Source organism: Mus musculus, chromosome 19 (genome assembly GCF_000001635.26).
Source record: "Mus musculus strain C57BL/6J chromosome 19, GRCm38.p6 C57BL/6J".
In the NCBI taxonomy this organism is placed as follows: Eukaryota; Metazoa; Chordata; class Mammalia; order Rodentia; family Muridae; genus Mus; species Mus musculus.
This window is the reverse complement of record NC_000085.6, coordinates 39,517,829-39,545,615: the sequence shown is the minus strand read 5'-3', so window position 1 is coordinate 39,545,615 and position 27,787 is coordinate 39,517,829. Positions and strand designations below refer to the sequence as shown.

The window sequence follows — 27,787 nt, the reverse complement described above, 5'->3', positions numbered from 1 at the left end:
CATGCTGCCATACCTTCAGCACTTAGTTGCCCAGCTCCTTGCTTATTCAGGACTGTCTCAGGAAGACAGGTTCAGCCTCTTGGCAGGTAGCCGAAGAGCAGGGCAGTTGTCACTTCAAAAGGAGCCAGCCAAGTCTGAAAGCTGCACTGCAGGTGGTCCCACCTCAGTGGCTACAAGGTCTGTACCAGCCTGGTTCAGGCTGGGGAGGCTACAATTTCCCCCCTGATTATATAATAAAAATAGCTGGACCGAGACATAAAATTTATTTATGCTCCATAGTCCTGCCTTGGAGTTATGGTGGCTTGTGGCCGTGCTTGTTTTAGGAGATCTCAGATTTTCCCCTGAGCCATTCTTATCCTTCAAGGAGCATACATGCAGCTTGTTTGTGTGTCTTAGTCAGGGTTTCTATTCCTGCACAAATATCATGACCAAGAAGCAAGTTGGGGAGGAAAGGGTTTAGTCAGCTTACACTCCCATACTGTTCATCACCGAGGAAGTCAGGACTGGAACTCAAGCAGGTCAGAAAGCAGGAGCTGATGTAGAGGCCATGGAGGGATGTTCATTACTGGCTTGCTTCCCCTGGCTTGCTCAGCCTGCTCTCTTATAGAACCCAAGACTACCAGCCCAGAGATGGTCCTACCCAGAAGGGGCCTTTCCCCCTTGATCACTAATTGAGAAAATGCCTTACAGTTGGATTCATGGAGGCACTTCCTCAACTGAAGCTCCTTTCTCTGTGATAACTCCATCTGTGTCAAGTTGACACAAACCTAACCAGTACAGAGTGTCAATATAAACATGTATATATTTTAATTTTCCAAATTCCGCATGATGAGTCACATCCATTTGCCAAATATGATTAGGCATAAGACCTCGTGGATTAACTCCTAAATGCGGCACTGGAGATAATGTAATACATTTAGAACATTGTTTTAAATCATTCTTGCCTGTTCTTTAGTGATCTTGTGTCTGAGCCTTAAGGTATGGCTAGAGAGATGAAATTCGTCATGATCACATCTAGCCAAAGTGACAGGATCTGAAATTAAGGCCTCTACTATCAGAGCCCTGTCGATGTAATCATTGCCTGCAGCTAAAGGTCCAGGAAGACCAGAATGAGCTCGTATATGACCAATATAAAATGGATGTTTTTGGGCAAGAATGATGTTTTGCAATTATACAAACAGAGATCCTGCTGGCGTACTAAAGTTAAACATACCACAAGTCTCCAATAAGGGAATTGATTGTTCAACATATAAACTATCAGTAAGAATATTAAAAGCATCATTTACAGACTCAAAGACATTCAGTACTGCTGTCAGTTCTGCTAACTGAGCTGAGAGGCCAGGAGTCTCTATGACTATTTGTTGATTATTCATAAGATATCCAGCTTGCCCTTTAGAGGAGCTTTCAGTAAAAATCAATAGAACATTATATAAAGGCTGTAAGGATGTCATTTTAGGAAATATCACCTCATGTACATTTAAAATTTTTATCAACCTATCTTGAGGATAATGATTATCTATAGTTCCTATAAATCCGATTTGAGCAAACAACCAATCCGTACTGTGCTGCTTCAGCCAAGTATCTTGGTCTGTGCTGTAAGGCTGAACAATGATATCTGGCTCTTTGCCAAAATATGTTAGTGCCTGTTTCCTTCTAAGGATGATCATCTGAGCTACCGCTTGCTTCATAATATGGCAGGATATTACGTTTAGGAGAAATCCTCAAATGTATCCACATTAGAGGAGCCTTTTGCCACAACAATCCTGTAGGCATATGAATCATATTAAAAATTAACAGATGTAAAGTCAAAGAGTAATCTACATAAGTGACAATTTGTTCTTCAATAGCTCTTTCCACTTGTTGTAAGGCCAGCAATCCTTCTGAGATTAAAGATGTAGGGGAGGTAGGATCAGAACTCCCTTTAAGAATATCAAATAAAGGTTTCAATTCCCCTGAAGTAAGCTTTAAGTAGGGGCGACGCCAATTAATATCACCTAACAATTTTTGACAATCATTTAAAGTTTTTAAGTTGTCCCTGCGAATAACTATCTTCTGGGGGAAAACAGCTTGATTTGTAAGTCTAAAACTCAAATAATTATAAGGATCCTGAGTTTGTATCTTCTCAGGAGCTACCTGTAGTTCTTTATCAGCTAAGGCCCTTTGTAAGTCTCTATAACACAAAAGCAAATCCTGGGGGTCTTTTCTCACCATCAAAACATCATCTGTGTAATGGATGATGTAAATCATAGGCCATTGTTGTCTCACAGGCTGAATGGCTTGTGCCACAAACTTTTGACATAAGGTGGGACTATTATGCCCTGTGGGACAACTGTCCATTGATATCTCTTCACAGGTTCTTTAAAATTTATAGAAGGAATACTAAAAGCAAATCTTTCACAATCCTCAGGATGTAAAGGAATAGTAAAGAAACAATCCTTCAGATCTACCACAATTTTGTAATATCCTTTAGGGATGGCTACTGGAGATGGAAGCACATGTTGTAAAGTTCCCATAGATTTCATGGTCACATTAACCTTTCTTAGATCTTGTAACAATCTCCATTTACCAGATTTTTTCTTGATAACAAAAATAGGAGTATTTCAAGGAAACTGAGATTCTACTAAGTGTCCTGCCTCTAATTGCTCCTGCACTAGCAAAGAAGCAGATTCTATTTTTTTCTTTAGGTAAAGACCACTGATCAACCCACACTGGAATATCATTAAGCCATTGAATTTTATCCACATGGGATGCAGGCAAGATAGTGGCCATTGCTGAAAATACCCCAAACCTCTAAAGGAGGCAACTCTAAAGGAGGCAGGGACATAGCAGTGTCACTTCACATTTGCTCTTCTTTCCAAATATTTTAGACCATTAAAAAATGGGCTACAGAGCTAAACAAAGAATTCTCAACTGAGAAATACCGAAGGGCTAAGAAGCACTTGAAAAAAATGTTCAACATCCTTAATCAATAGGGAAGTGCAAATCAAAACAACCCTGAGATTGCACCTCTCACCATAGATTCATGGTCAAATGGCTAGGATCAAAATTTCAGGTGACAGCAGATGCTGGGGAGGATGTGGAGAAAGAGGAACACTCTTTCATTGCTGGTGGGATTGCAAGCTTGTACAACCACTCTGGAAATCAGTCTGGCGGTTCCTCAGAAAACTGGACATAGTATAACCGGTAGATCCAGTAATACCTCTCCTGGACAAATATCCAGAAGATGTTCCAACTGGTAATAAGGACACATGCTCCACTATGTTCATAGCAGCCCTATTTATAATAGCCAGAAGCTGGAAAGAACCCAGATGTCCTTAACAGAGGAATGGATACAGAAAATGTGGTACATTTACACAATGGAACACTACTCAGCTATTAAAAACAATGAATTTATGAAATTTTTGGGCAAATGGATGTTTCTGGAGGATATCATCTTGAGTGAGGTAACCCAATCACAACAGAAGTCACTTGATGTAAACTCACCGATAAGTGGATATTAGCCAAGAAACCTAGAATACCCAAGATACAACTTCCAAAACACAAGAAAATCAAGAGGGAAGACCAACTCGTGGATACTTCATTACTCCCTAGAATAGGGAATAAAATATCCATGGAAGGAGTTGCAGAGACAAAGTTTAGAGCTAAGATGAAAGGATTGACCATCCAGAGACTGCCCCACCAGGGGGTCCATCCCATAGTCAACCACCAAACGCAGACACTATTTCCTACGCCAGCAAGATTTTCCTGAAAGGATCCTGATATAGCTGTCTTCTGTGAGGCTTTGCCAGTGACTGAAATATATATAAGTGAATGCTCATAGTCATTTATTGGATGGAAAACAAGGCCCCCAATGGAGGAGCTAGAGAAAATACCACAGAACATGAGGGGTCTGCAACCCTGTAGGTGGAACAATATGAACTAACCAGTATCTATAGAGCTCGTGTTTCTAGCTACATATGTAGCAGAAGATGGTCTAGTCAGCCATTATTGGGAAGAGAGGCCCCTTGATCTTACAAACTTATATTCCCCAGTACAGAGGAACGCCAGGGCCAAGAAGTGGGAGTGGGTAGGTAAGGGAGAAGGGCAGTGGAAGGGTATAGGGGACTTTGAGGATAGCATTTGAAATGTAAATGAAGAAAATATCTAATAAAATTGGAAAAAAAAGAAAAAATTGGACATACTACTCTCAGAATATTCAGCAATACTTCTTCTGGGTATATACACAGATTTTTTTAACAACTTGTAATAAGGACACATGTTCACTATATTCAGAGCAGCTTTATTTATAATAGCCCAAAGCTAGAAAGAACCCAGGTGTCCCTCAACAGAAGAATGGATACAGAAAATGTTGTACATTTACACAATGGAATATTACTCAGCTATTGAAAACAATGAATTTATGAAATTCTTAGGCAAATGGATGGATCTGGAGGATATCATCCTGAGTGAGGTAACCCAATCACAAAAGAACACACATGATATCCTCACTGACAAGAGGCTATTAGCCCAGAAATTGAGAAAACCCAAGATAAAATTTGCAAATAATATGAAACTCAAGAAGAAGGAAGACCAAAGTGTGGATACTTGGTTCCTTTTTAGAATGGGGAACAAAATACCCATGAATGGAGTTACAGAGACAAAGTTCAGAGCAGAGCCTGAAGGAATTACTATCCAGAGCCTCTCCTACTTGGGGTTCCACCCGATAAACAGCCACCAAACCCAGACACCTAGCAGATGCTAACAAGAGCCTGCTGACAAGAGCCTGATATAGCTGTCTCCTGAGAAGCTCTACCAGTGCCTGGCAAACAAAGAAGTAGAAGCTCACAGTCATCTATTGGATGGAGCACAAGGTCCCCAGTGAAGGAGTTGGAGAAATACCAAGGGAGCTCAAGGGGACTGAGGCCTCATAGAAGAAACATCAATATGTACTAACCAGTACCCTCAGAGATCTTGGAACAATACCACCAATCAAAGATAACACATGATGGAACTTGTGGCTCTAGCTATATTTGTAGCAGAGGATGGCCTACTCGGTCATCAATGGGAGGAGAGGCACTTGGTCCTGTAAAGGCTCTATGCCACAGTATAGGGGAATGCCAGGACCAGGAATAGGAGTGGGTGGGTTAAGGAGCAGGGGGAAGGGGGAGGGGATAGGTGATTTACAGAGGGGAAACTAGGAAAGGGGATAACATTTGAAATGTAAATAAAGAAAATATCTAATAAAAATTACAAAAAAAAAAACAGTCTTCATAAAATTTGCAGGGAATGTAACTTTATTGATTTTGTGTAACTATCCCTTTAAGTGATTACAAAGACTTGTCAACTGACTTTTTATAATTCTTATCCTTTAAAACTGCTTCACCCCATGACCTTTATTGTCAGTTGCCTCCTAGAGTATTGGGAACAGGAGAGGGTATAAAAAGCCAGCAGATCCTGGGAGTTGGCTATTAGGATTGGGCAGAAGGCAGGAGAAATATCCAAGAGACAGAAGAGTAGAGTCAGAGAGTAGATGAGAAGATTGCTGGTGACAAATGAGCTACGAGAAGCTGAGCTGTGTCAGAGACGATATTGCTAAGAGAAGAACCTACAAGCAAAGTAGCAAAATAAAGAAAAATAAACGAAAAGCTACAAGAAATCAGTGATCAGTAGTGGATGTGGTGTGTTTTTTCATAATGATGGGATGCTTTTCTACTAGAAGAAATTGGCAGTGGCAAAGTTTTTTAGGCAGATAAAATACAACCATAAAGTAAATGTAATATGGTTACTGCCTTGAGGTACCACATACAGATACTAGTCTGACTTTTGGGATTATAGTCTTACAAACATACAAATTTAATTCGTCTAAATAATCAAAGATATAACAAAATTAAAGAAACTAGACACTTGGGTTTTAAGTATTGCTGTAGAATTACAGGAGAAAGAACTTAATATAGGGGGAGCAGAATCAATAAGCACTACAAACCCCAAACATCAACTGATTTTTACTAAATCCCAAGAAAATTAAATGGTAAATTGTCTTTTGAATAAACTACACAGTGCCAACACAGTTCATGCAGCCAGGTAAAGCAATGGTTACAAATCCTTAATCACTTCCTGGAAAAAATTAACTTGAGGTTATACAGAAAGCCTTGCTCTTTGGTACACCAACTCTTTTCCCACCACATGACACTTCATTCATCATCTAGTCCTTCAGAAATTAACTTTTATACATATCATTTTTAAAAAACAATATGGCTAGATCAAGTTTAGTCCACTAGGCATGCAGGAAATATACCCATACAATAGATGCTTTTATGGTGCCAAAATTCATTCTTCCATGATGGTTGGTTATTTTTTACTTGATTAAAATTTTATCCCATCTTACCTGCCCTTTGGGTTGTTGTCTCATCAGCTAAAGCGAAGGCAATATGATCTGGTGAAAAAATTCCCTTTATGTTTCCAGTATCTCTATGGTTCATTCCAAGATATAACATACAGAAATGTTCTTCAAAGTATACTGACTTGAAACATCTCTGACAAGCAATTCAATGTTCAACAAACCAGAAAATGCTTGAACAATAAAATAATCTTATATTAACATTTTACCTGTTTTTGTTTAATCAAGTAATAATCAATAAAATCACGAGGGTTTGTAACATCCAGTGATTCTTGGTGTTCTTTTATTTTCTCCAACAGGTAACTTCTAATATATTTGACGTTTTTTAGTACTTTGTGATGACTTCCTGGACAATAGTCAATGAGCAAGGGGAAATTATTGCAGACCTGTAAAATCAGATCAGGAATTTATTTTGTTAAGGTGTGTTGCTTTAATTTAGGTATGTGTGTGCATGTATGTAAATCTGTTTCTGTGTTTCTGTGTCTGTGTTTGTGTGCCAGTTTGTGTGTTTACACATACACATGCATTGTGAAATTTATGTATGGGTGCCTTTGAAGGTCTGATGTATCAGATCCTCTGAAGCTAGTGGTTTAGAGCCACCTGACATGGGTGATGAGCATTAGACTCAGGTCCTATGGAAGGTAACAAACATCCTTAACCACTGGTGAATCTCTCCATTTCCTGACTGTAGGTATAAAGGAATTGTGTACTCTGGAAAGTTTATCCTTCTATCATGCAAATGATGATTTCTCTATCCTACTATCTGGTGTCAATCTGACACAACATTATAATGCTTATGTGAAGAATCTGCTGCATCAACTTCGTATAAACCATGCTCACCATTTATTCTCTGACTTGTAAATAACAGCTGGAAAACCCAATTACTATGCAACAGAAATATTAGTGCAGGACTTCCACCAGCTGGGGGATGAGGGAGGGAAAGAGAAGAGGAGAGTGTTCAGCATGAGGAAGGGGTCCTGAGAGAAATCAAGGCACTATGCAATTTACACCCAGAGAGCCAGACAAGTTCAAAAATGCAAATGTCTGGGGATTTTGTTGGTAAGTAGCCAGATTAGATTAGAGAATTGGAATAGAATTATAATGGCTAGTTAATCTATTTTAACTTAAAAATTATCTGTTCTTTCTGTGCTATTAATATGGAACAAGATAGCATAAAGAAAAATAACCTATATATTTACCACATACATATATGTTAATATTTACTATACATCTGCCAAAGAACCCTTTTAAATGAAAACATGTAAATAAAAATATGTATAGTATACAGAAAGACCAACTTGAGTTTATAGATTCAGACATGAAAAAACATAATGTACAACATAAAGAAGATGTGTTTCAATTCATGCACAGAGCAATTCTCTATGATAGTAGATAGAATTGAGTAAGAAATTCCTGAATTAATTGATAAAGAATCATAAATTTCAGCATTCATGAATTCTTTTTAGTATAAAGCATATTTATGACAATTCCTTGAAGGTTTATATCATTTTCCCTGCAAATTTGGAATACAATATGATATGATATAATTTATTGACATTGACAGTTTTTAGATTATAGAAGTAGGAAATTGGGTGACGTGATTTACATAGAAAGGGTATACAACTCCTGTAAGCAAGGCTCACCATGGAGTTAACATTCAGAAGTTGGTGGGCCTCCTAAGGATCTTGAATGCAAATGTACATCATACCTCTTACAGGTTTATCTATTATCTCACAGTCATTCTTTATGCAGAGTTCAGGAGTTGCCAGTTCAGCCTAGGACAAGCATGTAAGGATATTTGTGGCCCACACAGCTCTGAACTGCTTATATTCTCATTTCTACCAGTCACATCATCACTAAGATTCTGTCTCAAATATCAAACTACTAAAACTACTCAAGGTGTCCTGGCACATTTCGTTATTATTAATATTCTTTCTCTTTTAAGAGAATATTCTTTCTAAACTAAGATACCCCTGTCTAGAAATATGATGGACATTGCTTAGTAGTTTAAAGAGGATAAGAATTCTGCACAAAGGCATGTCTTGTGAGTGCCTGGGCATATTTCTAGATGTAAATGATGTACTTGATAGCAACAGTTCTGTGTACATCCGTGGGAAAATAAATGGAGAAGGATCTAGAAGAATTGATCCAACCTAGCCTTTTCCTTAGTTTTTATATTGGCATAGCAGAGGGCTGATGACCCCATTCCAGATATTCTTTCCATAATACACTGGTCAGAACCAAGGTGTCTTGTCACCTCACTTTTTGGTCCATATTGAATTTAATCTGTGGCAATAAAGCACCATATGTGTTCTCAAGGAGAAAAAACATTCTTGACTTCACCTGCAACCATGGGGAGCTCAGAATCTTGACATTCTCATTTAGTTTTTCCATGAGCATAAGAAAATCTTTATCCTTATAATCAAAACGATCCTGGAAAATAATGGAGCAGATGACATTGCATGGAGCACAGCTCAGAATGAATGTGGGGTCACAAGGTGAGCCTGAAGATTGAGAAAATAATTAGAAAAATAACATTAAGATAGGCAAAGAAGATATGTTGCTTCTGTTAACAGGTGAAACTTTGTTAGGAGTTTTAAACCCTATCTTGCCTACAATTTTCCTCACAGCTCAGCATTTGTTATACATAAAATCGACATATCACTTTGATCATAAACTTAAATTGGCCTTAACATCACTAGTTAAATAAGAGCAGAGCATATTTGATGTACTAATTTCAACAGTTTTAGCTCTCTTCTATACTGAAAGAAAAGAAAAAAAATATAATCATAAAATTTCAGATATTCAGAGCATAATTATATCTTACTTCAATGCTTATATCCTATATGATACTCAGAAGGAAATAGAGAAATGTACACCTGGAAGCTCTGTATCCACAATGAGTAAGTCAAAAAAGCAAGTACCCATCTAAGGAAAGAGGAAGTGGCAACACTGCAGGTGAGTTTGTATATGAGAGGAAAAATGATGATGAGAAATCCTCCTTGTTACACAAGAAGATTATGCAACCTAGTTTTCTGTGAATGTGTTAACATTATTAAATAAAAGGAAACGTTTTATTTTCCAGTTAAATTCTAGGAGGGGAAACCAACCTGAAGGAAGTGACATAGACTTCCCTTTTTCATTTTATTAGTGAAAGCAATGGATTTTTTCTGAATGCTGTGTATGTCTTGTTGCCCAATTTGGGACTATAAGTCAGTGTTCACAGAACTGTGGACAGAGAGGTTAAGAAAATTCAGTGTGGAACCCCAGGACACAAGATGCTAGAGGATGGATGGATTTATAGCTCAGAGCTATAAATGTTCAGGAGGTGGTATCCAAGTTACAGAAAAGAGAAACATTGCTGTTAGGCTTTTTGCTCAGTTGTAGATGTGCTCCTGAGAGATGAACAGATAGATACCTGAGATACCTGATATCACATCAGATACCTGAGAACCCAGAAAGGACATTGGAAATTATTGGGGAACAGCTCCAAAACTGCATAGTTAGGGGGATCAGAAACACTTTTCTGACTTCTATGAGCACCAGGCATGCAAGTGATACACATATATATGTACAATAAATATTTATATGAATAACAAAAAACCCCACACATTCAGAGGTATAACAATTCTGGGGAGGAGGGAATAGGAAAAATTGGAAATGGGATGGCCAGGAAAGTAGTCATATGTGAGTATGTTCAAAGCACATGGTACAGTATTCTAAATGTCTTTATGAATCCCACATTATAAACAGTATTAAAGAAAATGTTTTCAAAAAATAACTATATGTTAATTGTGTTCCATCACACTCTACACAAAAGGTTTTGGCAAAACTTAGATGCATAGGATTGTAAACATTGTCCAAGATCATCATCAAATTTCTTTACTGATATAATGCATAAAATTATGTACCATATTTATGTGCATGATCTTACATGTTTAAATATCACAAGGAAATTTTTTAAATTTCATTTTACATGTGTCCATTCAGGCTCAGATTTGTGTGTGTGTGTGTGTGTCTGAATACCTGGGAAGTCCAGGAGACCATGTCAGCTCTCATGGAGCTACATGATATGGTTGCTGGGAACCCTCCAAACTGCTCCTCTAGAGAAACATACTATACTCTCTCAGATGATAAGCCATCTCTACAGCTCTCAGAAAACTTTCTTCTGTTGTTCTCTCTAGAGTGAATTTGCTTCGATAAAGTGATTGGTACTCTTTATATCAAAGGTGATCCTGAATTTAATTCTGTAGGCCTCACATGAGAATCACTAATTGGGGCACGAACTCTGCGGTCTGTCCCATAGTCCACAGAGGACTCTTCATGCAATCTTAGGATCATTGGTGAGGGGAACACAACATCAGTTCCAATCCAGTCAGGCCGGGCCTGACCCAGGGGCAGGGAATCTGAAATCCTGCCAGACCAGGGGCACAAATCCCTTCCAGTGGGCACCAGCTCCTGGTCCCACGGCCCCAGAGTACACTCCACGGGATCGTAGGATAATTGTTGAGTGGAACACAACATCGGTTCAAATCCAATTGTGACGGGCCTGTGACAGCAGGAGCAAGGACACAGGAGCCATGCCTGACCAGCAGTTTGTGTTCCTCTTGATCAGTACTGGTATACTTTGGTTTCGAACACACCAGAGAGCCCCCCAGTCCTCAGAGGATATACCACTTCCAGGCAATATAACATTCCCAGGATCTTAGGATTCCAGGATCCCAGGATAACAGGACCTTGGTCACACCAGGATCTCAGGGTCTCAGAAGAAACTTGACTGCCAAGAACTCTGACATACCCAGAATCTCAGGTACACAAGAACCTGGAATCACAGAATCACAGAGAAAGTTGGACTCTAAGGAGTCCTGAATAAACTGGAATTCTAGGAAGGACCGGCTCCAATTGGATATATTGAGGACAGCAAGCACTTGAGATAATCAGATGGCAGGAGGCAAGCATAAGAACAGAAGCAACAGAAACCAAGGTTACTTGGCATCAGCAGAACCAAACTCTCCTACCATAGCAAGTCCTGGATACACCATCACACCAGAAAAGCAATATATGGATCTAAAGTCACTTCTCATGATGATGATGGAGGGCATTAAGAAGAAAATACAAGAAAAAACAGGTAAACAGATAGAAGCCCTTAAAGAGAAAACAGAAAAATCCCTTAGAGAGTTACAGAAAAACACTACCAAACAGGTGAAAAAATGAACAAAACCATCCAGGATCTAAAAATGGAAGTAGAAACAATAAAGAAATCACAAAGGGAGACCACTCGAGAAAGAAATCCTAGGAAAAATATCAGAAAACATAGATGAAAGAATCAGCAACAGATTTCAAGAGATGGAAGAGAGAATCTCAGGTGCAGAAGATTCTGTAGAAAACATGGACACAACAATCAAAGAAAATGCAAAATCCTAAAAGATCCTAACTCAAAATATCCAGGAAATCCAGGACACAATGAGAAGACCAAACCTAAGGATAATAGGTATAGATGAGAATTAAGATTTTCAATTTAAAGGGCCAGTAAATGCCTTGAACAAAATTATAGAAGAAAACTTGCTAACCTAAATAAAATGATGCCCATGAACATACAAAAAAACCTACAGGACTCCAAATAGACTGGACCAGAAAAGAAATTCCTCCTGACACATAATAAATAAGCAGAACAACAAATGATCTAAATAAGATAAAATATTAAAAGCAGTAAGGGAACAAGGTCAAGTAACATATAAATGCAGACCTATTAGAATAAACCAGACTTCTCACCAGAGACTATGAAAGCCAGAAGATCCTGGACAGATGTTATACAGACCCTAAGAGAACACAAATACCAGCCCAGGCCACTATACCCAGCAAAACTCTCAATTACCATAGATGGAGAAACCAATGTATTCCATGACTAAACCAAATTCACACAATATCTATCTACTAATCCAGCCCTTCAAAGGATAATAAAGGGAAAACTTCAAGACAAGGAGGGAAATGACACCCTAGAAAATTCAAGAAAGTAATCCTTCAACAAACCTAAAAGAAGATAGCTGCAAAAACAGAATTCCAACTCTAACAACAAAAATAAAAGGAAGCAACAATTACTTTTCCTTAATATCTCTTAATATCAATAGACTCAATTCCCTAATAAAAAGACATAGAATAATAGACTGGCTACACAAATAGGACCCAACATTTCGCTGCTTATAGGAAACCCACCTCAGGGAAAAAGACACACTATCTCAGAGTAAAAGGCTAGAAAACCATTTTCCAAGCAAACAATCTGAAGAAAGAAGCTGGAGTAGCCATTCTAATATTGAATAAAATTGACTTCCAACCCAAATTTATAAAAAAAAAAAAAGACAAGGAGGGGCACTTCATACTCATCAAAGGTAAAGTCTATCAAGATGAACTCTCAATTCTGAATAACTATGCTCCAAATACAAGGGCAGTCACATTAATTAAAGAAACTTCAGTAAAGCTCAAAGCACACATTGCACCTCACACAGTAATAGTGGAAGATTTTAACACCACACTCTCATCAATGAACAGATCCTGGAAACAGAAACTAAACAAAGACACAGAGAAACTAACAGAAGTTATGAAACAAATGTATTTAATGGCTATCTACAAAACATTTTACCCTAAAACAAAAGCATATACATTCCTCTCAACACCTCATGGCACCTTCTCCAAAATTGACTGTATAATTGGTCACAAAACAGGCCTAAGCAGATAAAAGAAGATTGAAATTATCCCATGCATTCTCTTAGATTGTCACTGACTAAAGCTGATCTTCAATAACAACATAAATAATAGAAATGTTGATGTGGAAGATGAACAGCACTCTACTCAATGATAACTTGGTCAAGGAAGAAGTTAAGAAAGAAATTAAAGACTTTTTAGAGTTTAATGAAAATAAAGCCACAACATACCCAAATTTATGGGATACAATGAAAGTGTTCTGAAGACAAAAACTCATAGCTCCGAGTGCTGCCAAAAGGAAAATAGAGCACACACTAGTAGGTTGACACCACGCCTAAAAGCTCTAAAACAAACGGGAGCAAATTCACCTAAGAGGAGTAAAATGCAGGAAATAATCAAACATAAGGCTGAAATCAACCAAGTGAAAACAGAAAGAATTATACAAAGAATCAACCAAATCAGGAGCTGGTTCTTTGAGAAAATCAACAAGATAGATATACACTTATCCAGACGAACTAGAGGGCACAGGGAGAGTATCCTAATTAACAAAATCAGAAATGAAAAGGGAGATATAACAACAGAACATGAAGAAATCGAAGGCATCATCAGATCCTACTACAAAAGGCTACACTCAACAAAACAGGATAACCTGGATTAAATGGACAATTTTTAGAGAGATACCAGGTACCAAGTTCAAACAGGATCAGATTAACGATATAAACAGTCCCATAACCCCTAAGGAAATCGAAGCAGTTATCAATAGTCTCCCAACCAAAAAAAAAAGCCCAGGACCAGATGAGTTTAGTGCAGAGTCTATGAGACCTTCAAAGAAGACCTAATTCCAATTCTCCTCAAACTATTCCACAAAATAGAAACAGAAGGAACTCTACCCAATTCATTATACAAAGCTACAATTACTCTGATAACTAAACCACATAAAAACCCAACAAATATTGAGAACTTCAGACCAATTTCCCTTATGAATATTGATGAAAAATCCTCAATAAAATTCTTGCTAATAGAATCCGAGTACATATAAACACAATCATCCATCACGATCAAGTAGGCTTCATTCCAGGGATGCAGGGATGGTTTAATATACAGAAATTTATCAGGTAATCCACTATAAAAACAAACTCAAAGACAAAAACCACATGATCATCTCATTAGATACTGAAAAAGCATTTGAGAAAATCCAACACCCCTTCATGATAAAAGTCTTGGAAAGATCAGGAATTCCAGGCCCATACATAAACATAATAAAACCAATATACAGAAAACCAGTAGCCAATATCAAACTAAATGGAGAGAAACTCGAAGCAATGCCATTCAAATCAGGGACTACAAAGGCTGCCCACTTTCTCCCTGCCTATTCAATATAGTACTTGAAGGCCTACCCAGAGCAATTTGACAACAAAAGGAGATCAAGGGGATACAAATTAGAAAGGAAGAAGTCAAATATCACTCTTTACATATGATATGATAGTATATATAACCGACCCTAAAAATTCCACCAGAGAACTCCTAAACCTGATAAACAGCTTCAGTGCAGTAGCTGTATATAAAATTAACTCAAACAAATCAGTGGCCTTTCTCTACACAAAGGATAAGAAGGCCGAGAAAAAAAATTGGGAAATAACACCCTTTACAATAGCCACAAACAATATAAAATACCTTGGTGTGACTCTAACAAGGGAACTGAAAGATCTGTATGTTAAGAACTTCAGGTCTCTTAAGAAAGAAATAGTAGAAGGTCTCAGAAGATGGAAAGATCTCCCATATTCATGGATTGGCATGATTAATATAGGAAAATGGCTATCTTCCCAAAAGCAATCTACAGATACAATGCAAACCCCATTAAAATTCCAACTCAATTCTTCACCAAGTTAGAAAGAGCAATTTGTAAATTCATCTAGAATAACAAAAAACTTAGGATACCAAAAACTATTCTAAACAATAAAAGAATCTCTGGTGGAATCACCATGCCTGACCTCAAGCTGTACTACAGAGCAATTGTGATTAAAATCTGCATGGTACTGGTACAATGACAGAGAGGTAGATCAATGGAATATAACTGAAGACCCAGAAATGAACCCACACACCTATGGTCACTTGATCTTTGACAAGGGAGCTAAAACCATCAAGTGGAAAAACACAGCATTTTCAACAAATGGTGCTGGCACAACTGGCAGTTATCATGTAGAAGAATGTGTATTGATCCATTCTTATCTCCTTGTACAAAGCTCAAGTCTAAGTGGATTAAGGAACTCCACATAAAACCAGAGACTCTGAAACTTATAGAGGAGAAAGTGGGGGAAAGCCTTGAAGACATGGCCACAGGGGAAAAATTCCTGAACAGAACAGCAATGGCTTATGCGTTAAGATCTAGAATCGACAAATGGGATCTCATAAAATTGCAAAGCTTCTTTAAGGCAAAAGACACTGTCAATAAAACAAAAAGGTCACCAAGAGATTGGGAAAAGATCTTTACCAATCCTAAATCTTATAAGGGACTAATAATCAATATATACAAAGAACTCAAGAACCTGGACTCCAGAAAATCAAATAACCCCATTAAAAATGGGGCTACAGAGCTAAACAAAGAATTCTCAACTGAGGAATACAGAAGGGCTGAGAAACACCTGAAAAAAAATGTTCAAAATCCTTAATCATTGGGGATGTGCAAATCAAAACAACCCTGAGATTCCACCTCACACCAGTCAGAATGGCTAAGGTAGAGTAGATGCTGGCGAAGATGTGGAGAAAGAGGAACTCTCCTCCATTGCTGGTGAGATTGCAAGCTGGTACAAGAACCCTGGAAATCAGTCTGGTGCTTCCTCAGAAAATTCGACATAGTAATACGGGAAGATCCAGCAATACCTCTCCTGGGCATATACCCAGAAAATGTTCCAACTTGTAATAAGGACACATGTTCCACTATGTTCAGAGCAGCCTTATCTATAAGAACCAGCAGCTGGAAAGAACCAAGATGTCCCTCAACAGAAGAATGGATACAGAAAATGTGGTACATTTATACAATGGAGTACTACTCAGCTATTAACAGCCATGAATTTATGAAATTCTTTGGAAATGGGTGTATCTGGAGGCTATCATCCTTAGTGAAGTAACACAATCACAAAAGAACACAGATGATATGCACTCACTGATAAGTGGATATTAGCCCAGAAATTTAGAGTACCCAAGATACAATTTTCAAAACACATGAAAGTTAAGAAGAAGGAAGACCAAAGTGTGGATACTTCATTCCTTCTTAGAATGAGGAACAAAATAACCGTGGAAGGAGTTACAGAGACAAAGTTTGGAGCAGAGCCTGGAGGAATGGCCATCCAAAGACTGCCACACTTGGGGATGCACCCAATAAACAACCACCAAACCCAGACACTAGGCAGATGCCAACAAGAGCCTGGTGACAGGAGCCTGATATAGCATTCTCCTGAGAGGCTCTGCCTGGCAAATACAGAAGTAGACGCTCACAGTTATCCATTGGACGGAGCACAAAGTCCCCTATGAAGGAGCCAGAAAAATCCCAGGGAGCTGAAGTGGACTGAAGTCCCATAGAAGGAACTTCAGTATAAACTGACCAGTACCCTCAGAGATCCTAGGAAATATACCACCAGTCATAGAAATCACATGGTGGAACTAGTATCTCTAGTTATATTTTCTAGCAGAGGATGGCCTAGTCAGTCATCAATGGGAGGAGAGGCCCTTGGTCTTTTGAAGGCTCTATGCCCCAATATAGGGGAATGCTAGGACCAAGAATGTGAATGGGTGGATTGGGAGCAGGGGTATGGGGAGAGGATAGGGTATTTTTGGAGGGGAAACTAGGAAAAAGGTTAACATTTGAAATGTAAATAAAGAAAATATCTTATAAAAAAGAATCACTAAAATTAGCAGAGTTCTGAATATATTCATAAACACTTAAGAGAAAGAAACTCCTTAAAATCATTGTGGCTATGCCAGGCTTTTAAACACCAATTATATTCTGTACTGTGAAAAAATCTTTTATTTTTTCCAAAAAGGATTAGAGAGTAAAATTTTTATATGGATATACATGTCTCTCACAGGTTAGAATTGATTTTTTTTTTTTAGTTTTTCCTGTCACTTCATTTGAAAGAGTAATTTAAAATATTACATACCAAATATCTAATCAGATTTTTCAATACAGAAGCTTCTTGAGTAAGTAGTATTCACTGTCACAGCAAAAGTAAGTCTCTTTTAGACAAATACACACAACAAGTTAACTTGTGCAGAAATAACAGGCAGAACTGCCAGTCGGAAGAGTTGGTGGAAATAGATCAGTTTTAATTAAAGAAGTGATTTAATTAGAAAATTGTTTCATAGTTTCTCTGTGCATCTTAAAGATCTGGGCTGTCATGAGAGTTTTATTAGAACATTAATCAATATATTGAGTGCCACAGAAGAATAAATAATTAAATTGATTATATTTAATCATTTATATGCATTGAACCACCCCTGAAATTCTAGGATGAATCCAAGTAGATCATGGAGGAGTCTCTTTTTGATTTATTTATGAAATTGGTAACAGATATTTTATTGAAAAAAATCTCCATAATTACGAAGGATGTTGTCCTAATTTTTATCCTTCCTTCTTTTCTTGCTTTCTTTCTTTCAGGACTTGCCTAGTTTTGTTGTCAGGGTAATATCAAACTGTATGAATATTTAAAATATTTCCTCATTTTCTGTTTTACTGAATACTTTGAGGAGTATTAGAGCTAGGTCATAATTGAAGTTCTGGTAGAATTCTGCACTGAACTCACCTGGTCATAGCCTAATATCGGTCAGATATTTTTAATTAATGTTCCTATCTCACTGAATGCTATGGGTCTATTAGAATTATTCATTGACTTGGGTTTGACAGGATATATATATAGTTTTTCATTTGGATTTTCAAGTATGGTGAGACAAAACCCACTAGTAAGTCATAATGATTATCTGAACTTCATCAGTGCCAGCTATATTCTCTCCCATTTCACCTTCAGTTGAAATAATTTGGTCCAACTCTTTTGGTTGATTTCATTAAATTTTTTCAAATAATTTCAAACATCGTCTCACAGTTTCTCTGTGCATCTTTTCTATTGTTAATAGAAAAGCATGGCAACTCCAATGGAGAAGTTAGAGCAAGGACTGTAGAAGCTGAATGGGTTTGCAAGCCCATAGGAAGAATGACATCAACCAACCAGACCCCCTAAGGGTCCCAAGGACTAAACCACCAACTAAAGCACACACTTGGGGGGACCCATGGCTCCAGCTGGATATGCAGCAAAGGAATGCCTTAGCAGGCATCAATGGGAGGAGAGCCCCTTAATCCTTTGGATGTTCAACCCAGGGTAGGGGAATGCTACAGTGCTGAGGCAGGACTAGGTTGGTGGGTGGGGGAACACCCTCATAGAGGCATGGGGAAGGAGAAGAATCTACTGGGATTGTGGAGAGGAAACTGGGAAGGAGTGTAACATTTGAAATGTAAATAAATAACCAATACAAAAATGAACCTAGAAGAAAAAAAAAAAAAAGAAAAGAATCATTTTCTTTTCTTCTCTGCATTTTGACTGTTTTTGTTTCATTACTTTATCTCATCCTTCATTTTGATTAGTTCTTGTTTATTATTTTTGGTTTTGCTGTTTTTTTTTTTTTGTTTTTTTTTTTTTTTTTTTTTTTTGAGACAAGATACTTCTCACAAGCCATGATTGTTCTGTAAACTTTTACGTTAACCAGGCTGGCCTCAAACTCACAGAGATCTACTCACCTATAACTCTTTAGAGATGGAATTAAAAGCATGCAGCTAAGATGCACAGGCTTTGTCCAGTCTATTTTTTATGATATTCTTTGTTTGGTATATTTTAAGGTTTTCAGGTGCATCACTAAATTATTAATTTAATATTTCTCAAATCTTTGATATAAGATAACTCTCATAGTGCTTGAAGGAGCAACATGAGATACCAGAGGAGAAAAGTAATGATCAAGATTACACAAATTAAAACTCTGTGACTTACAATAACAACTTCACTGGTAAAGACATTAACTGGTGTCATAGTATTAATGAATTCCAAATAAGTTTACATGATATCCATTTCTTAATGCATCTTACTACCCACATCAGAAAAATTCCTATATAGAGTAAATGACACCACAAAGAAATGCAGCTACTCAAGACACAAAGCAAAAAGAAATTATGTTATACTCAGCACTAAATGATACATTTACATCTCATGACTTCTAAGAGTTCAAGAAGACAATAGAACACCAAGTAGACTTGACCAGAAAAGAACATCTTCTCATCATATAATAATCACAACACTAAATGCACAGAAAACAAGAAAGAATATTAAAACCTGTCAGAGAAAAAGGCCAAATAAAGTATAAGATAGACCTATCAAAATTACACCAGACTTCTCAACAGAGACACTAAAAGACAGAAAAGCCTGGACAGGGTCATGCAGACTCTAAGAGAACAAAATGCCAATAAAGGCTACTATACCCTGCAAAACTCTCAATCACCATAGATGGAGAAATCAAAATATTCTATGACAAATCTAAATTGAAACAATATCTATCTACAAATCTAGCTCTAAATAGGATTCTAGAAGAAAAACTCCAAAACAAGGAGGGTACCTACATCAATCAAAAAACAAGATATTAATCATCACACAAAAAAAATTTTAAAGAAGATCACATACAAACAATACCACATAATACAATAAACCTAACAGGAACTAATAATCTTCTGTCTCTAGTACCTCTCAATATCAATGAATTCAAGCCTCCAGTAAAAAGACTTAAGTTAACAGACTGGATATGAAATTAGGATCAGGCATTTTGCTGCATGCAAAAAACACAACTCAATGACAAAGACAGATACTCCTCAGAGTTAAAGGCTGTAAAAAAAAAAAAAAAAACTATTCCAAGCAAACAATCCCAAGAAACAAGCAGGTGTTACCATCCTAATATCCAATAAAATAGAATTTCATCCAAAAATTAAAAATTATCAAGGGGATGAGGAAGGACACTTCATCAAAGGAAAAATTCACCAACAGAAACACTCAATTTTGAACATATATGTAAGGGTACCCACATTCATAAAAGAAACTATACTAAAGCTCAAAACATGCATTGGACCCCAAACAATAAGAGTGGAAAACAAAAACTAAACCGAGACACAGTGAAACTAATAGAGGTTATATATATTTTATGACATATGTTATGCTTCATATCTAAGCATGAGTAAGCCATGTGCAATCCTGATAATTCATCATTATGTCATCTATAAAGTTTATGATTCAGTACCACCCAATCTAGTTATATGAAACCTCAAATAATAGCTAATACCAACACTCCTCAAGCTATTCTATAGAATAAAAAGGAAAAAAAACCCTACCTAATTCATTCTATAATAACACAATTACTCTGATACCTAAACCACATAAATACCCAACAAAGAAACAGAACTTCAGACCAATTTCACTCATGAATATCAATTCAAAAATACTCAATAAAGTTCTAGCAAACTGAATCCAAGAACATATCAAAATGATCATTCATCATGAACAAGTAGGTTTCATTCCAGGGATGTAATGTTGGTTGAATATATGAGAATCCATTAAGGTAACCCACTATATAAACACACTCAAATTATATTTTAAAAAATCACACAATCATCTCGTTAGATGCTGGAAAAGCATTTGACCAAATATAACACTCTTTCATGGTAAAAGTATTGGAGAGATCCGGAATTCAAGCCCCATACCTAAATATAATAAAATCAATATACATCAAACCAACAGCCAAATTAAAACAAATTAAATGGAGAAAAACTTGAAGTAATTCTTCTAATATCAGGGACAAAGCAAGGATGCCCACTCTCCCAATTTCTATTGAATATAGAACTTGAAGTTCTACCCAGAGCATTAAGACAACAAAAGGAAAACAAGGGAATAGAAATTGGAAAAGAAGTTGAAGTATCACTATTTGTAATTGATATGATAGTACATATATCCAACCCAAAAAAATTCTACCACAGAACATCATCAGTTGATAAACAACTTCAGCAAAGTAGCCAGATATAAGATTAACTCAAACAAAGCAGTAGTCCTCCTTTATACAAAGGATAAGCAAGTTGAGAAAGAAAATAGGAAAACAACACCCTTCACAATAGTCATAGATAATGTAAAACACATTGTGGCAACTATCCAAGCCAGGGAAAGATATGTCTGAAAACAACTTCAAGTCTCTCAAGAAAGAAATCGCCCGGGCTACCTTGCCAGCAGAGTCTTGCCCAACACCTGCAAGGGCCCACACGGGACTCCCCACGGGATCCTAAGACCTCTGGTGAGTGGAACACAGCGCCTGCCCCAATCCAATCGCGCGGAACCTGAGACTGCAGTACATAGGGAAGCAGGCTACCCGGGCCTGATCTGGGGCACAAGTCCCTTCCGCTCGGCTCAAGCCCCGGGCTACCTTGCCAGCAGAGTCTTGCCCAACACCCACAAGGGCCCACACGGGACTCCCTACAGGATCCTAAGACCTCTGGTGAGTGGAACACAGCGCCTGCCCCAATCCAATCGCGCGGAACCTGAGACTGCGGTACATAGGGAAGCAGGCTACCCGGGCCTGATCTGGGGCACAAACCCCTTCCACTCCACTCGAGCCCCGGGCTACCTTGCCAGCGGAGTCGCCTGACACCCGCAAGGGCCCACACAGAGATCCTAAGACCTCTAGTGAGTGGAACACAACTTCTGCCAGGAGTCTGGTTCGAACACCAGATACCTGGGTACCTGCCCTGCAAGAAGAGAGCTTGCCTGCAGAGAATACTCTGCCCACTGAAACTAAGGAGAGTGCTACCCTCCAGGTCTGCTTATAGAGGCTAACAGAGTCACCTGAAGAACAAGCTCTTAACAGTGACAACTAAAACAGCTAGCTTCAGAGATTACCAGATGGCGAAAGGCAAACGTAAGAATCCTACTAACAGAAATCAAGACCACTCACCATCATCAGAACGCAGCACTCCCACCCCACCTAGTCCTGGGCACCCCAACACAACCAAAAATCTAGACCCAGATTTAAAAACATTTCTCATGATGATGATAGAGGACATCAAGAAGGACTTTCATAAGTCACTTAAAGAATTACAGGAGAGCACTGCTAAAGAGTTACAGGCCCTTACAGAAAAGCAGGAAAACACAGCCAAACAGGTAGAAATCATTAAAGAAAAACAGGAAAACACATCCAAACAGGTGATGGAAATGAACAAAACCATATTGGAACTAAAAGGGGAAGTAGACACAATAAAGAAAACCCAAAGCGAGGCAACGCTGGAGATAGAAACACTAGGAAAGAGATCTGGAACCATAGATGCGAGCATCATAAACAGAATACAAAAAATGGAAGAGAGAATCTCAGGTGCAGAAGATTCCATAGAGAACATCGACACAACAGTCAAAGAAAATACAAAATGCAAAAGGATCCTAACTCAAAACATCCAGGTAATGCAGGACACAATGAGAAGACCAAACCTATGGATAATAGGAATTGATGAGAATGAAGATTTTCAACTTAAAGGGCCAGCTAATATCTTCAACAAAATAATTGAAGAAAACTTCCCAAACATAAAAAAAGAGATGCCCATGATCATACACGAAGCCTACAGAACTCCAAATAGACTGGACCAGAAAAGAAATTCCTCCCGACACATAATAATCAGAACAACAAATGCACTAAATAAAGATAGAATATTAAAAGCAGTAAGGGAGAAAGGTCAAGTAACATATAAAGGAAGGCCTATCAGAATTACACCAGACTTTTCACCAGAGACTATGAAAGCCAGAAGAGCCTGGACAGATGTTATACAGACACTAAGAGAACACAAATGCCAGCCCAGGCTACTATACCCGGCCAAACTCTCAATTACCATAGATGGAGAAACCAAAGTATTCCACGAAAAAAACTAATTCACACAATATCTTTCCACAAATCCAGCCCTTCAAAGGATAATAACAGAAAAGAAGCAATACAAGGACGGAAATCACGCCCTAGAACAACCAAGAAAGTAATCATTCAACAAACCAAAAAGAAGACAGCCACAAGAACAGAATGCCAACTCTAACAACAAAAATAAAAGGAAGCAACAATTACTTTTCCTTAATATCTCTTAATATCAATGGACTCAATTCCCCAATAAAAAGACATAGACTTACAGACTGGCTACACAAACAGGACCCAACATTCTGCTGCTTACAGGAAACCCATCTCAGGGAAAAAGACAGACACTACCTCAGAGTGAAAGGCTGGAAAACAATTTTCCAAGCAAATGGTCTGAAGAAACAAGCTGGAGTAGCCATTTTAATATCGGATAAAATCGACTTCCGACCCAAAGTTATCAAAAAAGACAAGGAGGGACACTTCATACTCATCAAAGGTAAAATCCTCCAAGAGGAACTCTCAATTCTGAATATCTACGCACCAAATGCAAGGGCTGCCACATTCATTAGAGACACTTTAGTAAAGGTCAAAGCATACATTGCACCTCACACAATAATACTGGGAGACTTCAACACACCACTTTCTTCAAAGGACAGATCGTGGAAACAGAAATTAAACAGAGACACAGTGAAACTAACAGAAGTTATGAAACAAATGGACCTGACAGATATCTACAGAACATTTTATCCTAAAACAAAAGGATATACCTTCTTCTCAGCACCTCACGGGACCTTCTCCAAAATTGACCATATAATTGGTCACAAAACAGGCCTCAATAGATACAAAAATATAGAAATTGTCCCATGTATCCTATCAGACCACCATGGCCTAAGACTGATCTTCAATAACAACATAAATAATGGAAAGCCAACATTCACGTGGAAACTGAACAACACTCTTCTCAATGATACCTTGGTCAAGGAAGGAATAAAGAAAGAAATTAAAGACTTTTTAGAGTTTAATGAAAATGAAGCCACAACGTACCCAAACCTATGGGACACAATGAAAGCATTTCTAAGAGGGAAACTCATAGCTCTGAGTGCCTCCAAGAAGAAACGGGAGACAGCACATACTAGCAGCTTGACAACACGTTTAAAAGCCCTAGAAAAAAAGGAAGCAAATTCACCCAAGAGGAGTAGACAGCAGGAAATAATCAAACTCAGGGGTGAAATCAACCAAGTGGAAACAAGAAGAACTATTCAAAGAATTAACCAAACGAGGAGTTGGTTCTTTGAGAAAATCAACAAGATAGATAAACCCTTAGCTAGACTCACTAAAGGGCACAGGGACAAAATCCTAATTAACAAAATCAGAAATGAAAAGGGAGACATAACAACAGATCCTGAAGAAATCCAAAACACCATCAGATCCTTCTACAAAAGGCTATACTCAACAATACTCGAAAACCTGGACGAAATGGACAAATTTCTGGACAGATACCAGGTACCAAAGTTGAATCAGGATCAAGTTGATCATCTAAACAGTCCCATATCACCTAAAGAAATAGAAGCAGTTATTAATAGTCTCCCAACCAAAAAAAGCCCAGGACCAGATGGGTTTAGTGCAGAGTTCTATCAGACCTTCAAAGAAGATCTAATTCCAGTTCTGCAGAAACTATTTCACAAAATAGAGTTGAAGGTACTCTACCCAACTCATTTTATGAAGCCACTATTACTCTGATACCTAAACCACAGAACGACCCAACAAAGATAGAGAACTTCAGACCAATTTCTCTTATGAATATCGATGCAAAAATCCTCAATAAAATTCTCGCTAACCGAATCCAAGAACACATTAAAGCAATCATCCATCCTGACCAAGTAGGTTTTATTCCAGGGATGCAGGGATGGTTTAATATACGAAAATCCATCAATGTAATCCATTATATAAACAAACTCAAAGACAAAAACCACATGATCATCTCGTTACATGCAGAAAAAGCATTTGACAAGATCCAACACCCATTCATGATAAAAGTTTTGGAAAGATCAGGAATTCAAGGCCCATACCTAAACATGATAAAAGCAATCTACAGCAAACCAGTAGCCAACATCAAAGTAAATGGAGAGAAGCTGGAAGCAATCCCACTAAAATCAGGGACTAGACAAGGCTGCCCACTTTCTCCCTACCTCTTCAACATAGTACTTGAAGTATTAGCCAGAGCAATTCGACAACAAAAGGAGATCAAGGGGATACAAATTGGAAAAGAGGAAGTCAAAATATCACTTTTTGCAGATGATATGATAGTATATATAAGTGACCCTAAAAATTCTACCAGAGAACTCCTAAACCTGATAAACAGCTTCGGTGAAGTAGCTGGATATAAAATAAACTCAAACAAGTCAATGGCCTTTCTCTATACAAAGAATAAACAGGCTGAGAAAGAAATTAGGGAAACAACACCCTTCTCAATAGTCACAAATAATATAAAATATCTTGGCGTGACTCTAACTAAGGAAGTGAAAGATCTGTATGATAAAAACTTCAAATCTCTGAAGAAAGAAATTAAGGAAGATCTCAGAAGATGGAAAGATCTCCCATGCTCATGGATTGGCAGGATCAACATTGTAAAAATGGCTATCTTGCCAAAGGCAATCTACAGATTCAATGCAATCCCCATCAAAATTCCAACTCAATTCTTCAACGAATTGGAAGGAGCAACTTGCAAATTTGTCTGGAGTAACAAAAGACCTAGGATAGCAAAAAGTCTTCTCAAGGATAAAAGAACTTCTGGCGGAATCACCATGCCAGACCTAAAGCTTTACTACAGAGCAATTGTGATAAAAACTGCATGGTACTGGTATAGAGACAGACAAGTAGACCAATGGAATAGAATTGAAGACCCAGAAATGAACCCACACACCTATGGTCACTTGATCTTCGACAAGGGAGCTAAAACCATCCAGTGGAAGAAAGACAGCATTTTCAACAATTGGTTTTGGCACAACTGGTTGTTATTGTGCAGAAGAATGCGAATCGATCCATACTTATCTCCTTGTACTAAGGTCAAATCTAAGTGGATCAAGGAACTTCACATAAAACCAGAGACACTGAAACTTATAGAGGAGAAAGTGGGGAAAAGGCTTGAAGATATGGGCACAGGGGAAAAATTCCTGAACAGAACAGCAATGGCTTGTGCTGTAAGATCGAGAATTGACAAATGGGACCTAACGAAACTCCAAAGTTTCTGCAAGGCAAAAGACACAGTCAATAAGACAAAAGACCACCAACAGATTGGGAAAGGATCTTTACCTATCCTAAATCAGATAGGGGACTAATATCCAACATATATAAAGAACTCAAGAAGGTGGACTTCAGAAAATCAAATAACCCCATTAAAAAATGGGGCTCAGGGGCTGGTGAGATGGCTCAGTGGGTTAGAGCACCCGACTGCTCTTCCGAAGGTCCAGAGTTCAAATCCCAGCAACCACATGGTGGCTCAGAACCATCCGTAACAAGATCTGACTCCCTCTTCTGGAGTGTCTGAAGACAGCTACAGTGTACTTACATATAATAAATAAATAAATCTTAAAAAAAAAAAAATGGGGCTCAGAACTGAACAAAGAATTCTCACCTGAGGAATACCGAATGGCAGAGAAGCACCTGAAAAAATGTTCAACATCCTTAATCATCAGGGAAATGCAAATCAAAACAACCCTGAGATTCCACCTCACACCAGTCAGAATGGCTAAGATCAAAAATTCAGGTGACAGCAGATGCTGGCGTGGATGTGGAGAAAGAGGAACACTCCTCCATTGTTGGTGGGAGTGCAGGCTTGTACAACCACTCTGAAAATCAGTCTGGCGGTTCCTCAGAAAACTGGACATAGTACTACCGGAGGATCCAGCAATACCTCTCCTGGGCATATATCCAGAAGATGCCCCAACTGGTAAGAAGGACACATGCTCCACTATGTTCATAGCAGCCTTATTTATAATAGCCAGAAGCTGGAAAGAACCTAGATGCCCCTCAACAGAGGAATGGATACAGAAAATGTGGTACATCTACACAATGGAGTACTACTCAGCTATTAAAAAGAATGAATTTATGAAATTCCTAGCCAAATGGATGGACCTGGAGGGCATCATCCTGAGTAAGGTAACACATTTACAAAGAAACTCACACAATATGTACTCACTGATAAGTGGATATTAGCCCCAAACCTAGGATACCCAAGATATAAGATATAATTTGCTAAACACATGAAACTCAAGAAGAATGAAGACTGAAGTGTTGACACTATGCCCCTCCTTAGATTTGGGAACAAAACACCCATGGAAGGAGTTACAGAGACAAAGTTTGGAGCTGAGATGAAAGGATGGACCATGTAGAGACTGCCATATCCAGGGATCCACTCCATAATCAGCATCCAAACGCTGACACCATTGCATACACTAGCAAGATTTTATTGAAAGGACCCAGATGTAGCTGTCTCTTGTGAGACTATGCCGGGGCCTAGCAAACACAGAAGTGGATGCTCACAGTCAGCTAATGGATGGATCATAGGGCTCCCAATCGAGGAGCTAAAGAAAGTAGCCAAGGAGCTAAAGGGATCTGCAACCCTATAGGTGGAACAACATTATGAACTAACCAGTACCCCGGAGCTCTTGACTCTAGCTGCATATATATCAAAAGATGGCCTAGTCGGCCATCACTGGAAAGAGAGGCCCATTGGACTTGCAAACTTTATATGCCCCA

At 38.2% G+C, this 27,787-nt stretch overlaps 1 protein-coding gene across 2 annotated transcripts in view; it reads right to left on the bottom strand.

The window, feature by feature from the left end:
* Cyp2c39 (cytochrome P450, family 2, subfamily c, polypeptide 39) overlaps positions 1-27,787 on the bottom strand; it is a 222,223-nt gene that overhangs the window by 23,953 nt on the left and 170,483 nt on the right. For both annotated transcript variants that reach the window (NM_001373937.1, NM_010003.2), the window contains exons 4-5: positions 8,720-8,880; positions 6,586-6,762 (exon numbers count right to left, since the gene is read on the bottom strand). In NM_001373937.1, coding sequence (NP_001360866.1) covers positions 6,586-6,762; positions 8,720-8,880 — 338 coding nt within the window. The remainder of the gene's footprint in view (positions 1-6,585; positions 6,763-8,719; positions 8,881-27,787) is intronic.